Here is a 3629-nt window from a genome sequence, read left to right as displayed (position 1 = left end):
TGCACGACAACTCTAAGAAATAGCATTCGAAGACGTTTGTTTTGAAACCGAGTAGCTGTAGTATACAATTATAATTACAGAACTCTTAAGTTTTGATAACATTTGTATTGATACAATTTTTATTGTAAACGAAATTTATGAATATAATTACAATGTAACAATCAATTGTTCATAGTCAATGTCACCAAGTTTTATGTACTTTCTCCATGACAGTTAAAAAATGAACATAGCTGAAATAAAGCAACTACATGTGAAAGTTTATAGAAATTGTAATAGGACAACTTGAACGAAAGATAAAATAACGTCACTAAAAGATATTGTAGCTATGTAAAATAATAATACACGATGTAATATCCATTATGAGTTGAATTTGAACCTGCTTCAATAAGATTTGGATATACAGATTTTTTTGTGGTGTTTTAATGTATTTCTATTTGATATGTGGTACATGTGGTTATCTTCTTGTTTGTCATGTTTGAGGCAGCATACTCCGTATCCGAGATCTTCACTTTCCTTTTACACATTTTGCATGCGTTATAGCACCAAATCCGTTGGTCTTCGGTTTTGTAGATTTTTCCCTCACATGTTATTGGGTCGTCCTGAGTAAACGTTATTAGTTTTCCCTCTTAAAATCAACAACCCGTTATTATTTTATTTTAATAAAAAAGCTCTTGAAATCGACAACTTGTTATTGGGTGAATATCCAGTCAACAAAAAGTCTTTAATTATACTCTTTGCATACACTTTTATATTTCAAATCAACAATCTGGACTATGCATCTAATATCAAGTTCATAGTATATAAGAAAACATGAACGCAAAGTTCTCTTTTGTGCCACGTTCAAATACCATCGTAATGTGAAAAGTGTAGTTTATAGTATCGGTTATAGGCTTTTTAGTTTTAAGCGAGCCTGTTTTGACTTCGTTATTATATAGCATCAACATGAATACTTTAAACTATCATTTTAGCGTAACTTTAACTTAGAGAGCTCATTTAGGGAATGTTCAAACTAACATGTAGCAGGGTAAGAGTTTAAAAATAGAAAGTAACAGCAAGAACACTAAGGCATACAAAAGAATGCAGGACGCGTCTGATATATCATGAATCTATATCATAGCAGTAGACATGTCGTCAACATAGATTAAAAGTCTTGAAAACTCACCAAAAGTCTTCTCTTTTTTCACTAAACTTTAATGTATGCAGGTGCATATATTCCTTTTTATAGGCGCGAGACCACAGAGTAACCCTTAACCCAAATAGAAAAGGCATAGCATGAAGTGTCCAATAACATGTTATATATCTTATTTGTATATATAACATCATCATATTCAATCAATCGGCACCACATATAAAGTCAACAAAAGTCGCTGACTTGGTTTCCACTAAACCCTAATGTACGCAACTGCATACAGTAAGTTTTAACTCAGATAAAAACAGCATAGCATGATTGTGGTTAATCTATGATCAACACATAAAAAGTCAACAAAAGTCTTCTACTGATTTACCGCTAAACGCTAATGTGTGAAAGTGTATAAAATCCTTTGCGTAAGCTCAACGTAGACTACAGAGTAAGTTAATGAAAGCAGCATACATCAGACTTTCAATTAAGTCAATAAAGCCAATAAAATGTTGACTTTAAAGTCAGCATACTTAAATAAAATCAATAAACTCGGCAAACTTTAAAGTCAGCAAACTTAAAATGCTGCATATAAAGCCAATAAAGTCAGCAAACTCAATAAAATGCATATAACATCAGTCAAAGTCAATACAATTGCATATGAAGTCAATAAAGTCAGTCAAACTCAATACAATGCACATAACATTAATCAAACTCAATACAATGTACAACGGAACTTTTTAAGCTATAAAGTCAACAAAGTCAACAAATTCAACGGAAACAACACTTTTTATTCTATAAAGTCTACAGAGCAAAAATTAAAGATTGCAGAGAGTTTTTATACAACCATCCACAATAATAATCACATAAAGTTTGACTGATACAATTGCATATAAAGTCGGTCAAACTCAATAATCAACGTATAAAATCAGTCAAAATCATCATATAGAGTTTTAATACCTATCATCCTCCATAATTAGCATATAAAGTCAGTAAAACTCAAAATGGTCAACTGATATAAGCTTGCTAGCAAGCCTTTAGGCATATATAAGTGTGTATCAGAAGGTAACATATTAGTAAGGAATAAAAAAAGGAAGACAAATAATACCTGAACGAACAGGGCCAAAAGGTTTTCTTTAATCAGCTAGTTAATGTATTTTTTGACTTCCATATTAAATATTCGTGACGCGATATCTGCTAGGTCAGCCATAGTCAAAAGCGGGTACCGTCACATGAACCTCCCTAATTTTGGCCATTTAGGGTTGCATGTGAATGTATTAAAGAACTGTGGGTTACCATACACGTGGCATATCGCTAATGCATCCAGGTATTGCGTTAGAATTTGGAGCTGAAGCAGCAACATAGGCATAAAATGAAGTAATGAAACCTATACCCCTCGCACCCCTCGCAGTCGAACTAAAACACACACGTCCATGACACTTGACCACATGTTCACTCAATTTAGCCGATACAATAATAACGCACGAATCGTGAATAAGAGCAGAAGACATACAATGGCGATACTCTAACGGATATTCAATCATCTGTTCAACAGACACATCCTTCAAACCGTCAACTGCAGTAAGACAATTGACTAAAAAAATTATAAACGAAGTGCAACTAACACTAAAAGAATAAGAACCCATCATAGTCAATAGCCTTACCTAAGACAGTTGCATTAGTAACCGGATCTGAATCACCAACTGGAACCGGACCAAGACCAATAGTATAGCTCGAAAAAGTATTGCGACATGTATGATTATGACAGTCTACCACATTGTCACTCATAATATCGTCATGCATACCACTTCCACTCCCAGATGCATTGTCAAACACAACAACTGTATTTTCAACAAAGGTTTTAGGACGTTCATTACTGGCCATTAAACTAATATAGACAAACACAACGAACATGATTACAAATCTTATCCAAATTTAAAAAGATTGAAAATATAGTTGTTTTATTTAGCTATTATTCAGGGTTTAATAAATTTGAAAAATTTCATAACTGATATGCAGAACATAAAAATAAAAATAAACAAATATGCAGAAAAATCCATTATTATTTGAGTTACATATGTTTAAAACATTTTTTGATTTTCAGTTTGGTTACATATGTTTAAAACATTTTTTGATTTTCAGTTTGGTCGAATAGTAAGCCTAATCCTTTTTTTCCGGATTGTAAACATATAGTGTTTTCAGCAATATTTGTTTAAAAAACTAATATTGTTAATTTAATTAAACTTACAAACCTGATTAAATCAAAGAGACGATGGAATGTTGTAATATCTGAAATTTGACGGAAATTGATATGGCGTACCTTTAATTTCATGATATTGGACCAAATAATCGCACTTGAATCATCAATTTAGATTGTGTTAAGTTGGTTTCCGATACTATAAGTTGCGATTTAGGGTTTGTATCCAATGGATGAAAGAGACGATGAACATAGTGATTTAGGGTTTCAGTCGTCGAAAGGAGTGATTTTGGTTTGCGTCGGTTGAACAGAGAA

At 32.5% G+C, this 3629-nt stretch overlaps 1 protein-coding gene across 3 annotated transcripts; it reads right to left on the bottom strand.

Annotated features, from left to right (window-relative positions):
• Nucleotides 1-235: 235 nt before the first annotated feature.
• Nucleotides 236-3629, bottom strand: LOC139895793 (uncharacterized). 3 transcript variants are annotated; one of them, XR_011776017.1, is made up of 4 exons: nt 3438-3629; nt 2782-2958; nt 2226-2711; nt 236-599 (listed from the first exon to the last, which is right to left on the bottom strand). XR_011776017.1 is itself a non-coding variant. In XM_071878341.1 (4 exons), exons 2-4 carry the CDS (start codon nt 2918-2920, stop codon nt 420-422), a joined length of 612 nt encoding a protein of 203 aa, XP_071734442.1. In that variant the 5' UTR covers nt 2921-2958; nt 3438-3629; the 3' UTR covers nt 236-419. The 3 variants fall into 3 exon arrangements, 2 of the variants coding, with proteins under 2 accessions (XP_071734442.1, XP_071734443.1); XM_071878341.1 differs by having other exon boundaries at nt 2419-2711; XM_071878342.1 differs by having other exon boundaries at nt 2419-2693.

This window comes from Rutidosis leptorrhynchoides, chromosome 3 (genome assembly GCF_046630445.1).
Source record: "Rutidosis leptorrhynchoides isolate AG116_Rl617_1_P2 chromosome 3, CSIRO_AGI_Rlap_v1, whole genome shotgun sequence".
Classification (NCBI taxonomy): domain Eukaryota; kingdom Viridiplantae; phylum Streptophyta; class Magnoliopsida; order Asterales; family Asteraceae; genus Rutidosis; species Rutidosis leptorrhynchoides.
Note: the sequence above shows the minus strand (reverse complement) of the source record. Positions and strands in the feature narration are given on the sequence as shown.

Coding starts and splice junctions, on each gene's coding strand:
- LOC139895793 (XM_071878341.1), bottom strand. CDS start 2,920: ATGCATGACGATATTATGAGTGACAATGTGGTAGACTGTCATAATCAT. Junction 2,712..2,781: donor TACTAATGCAACTGTCTTAG/GTAAGGCTATTG, acceptor TAATTTTTTTAG/TCAATTGTCTTACTGCAGTT. Junction 600..2,418: donor GCATTAGCGATATGCCACGT/GTATGGTAACCC, acceptor ACGTTTACTCAG/GACGACCCAATAACATGTGA.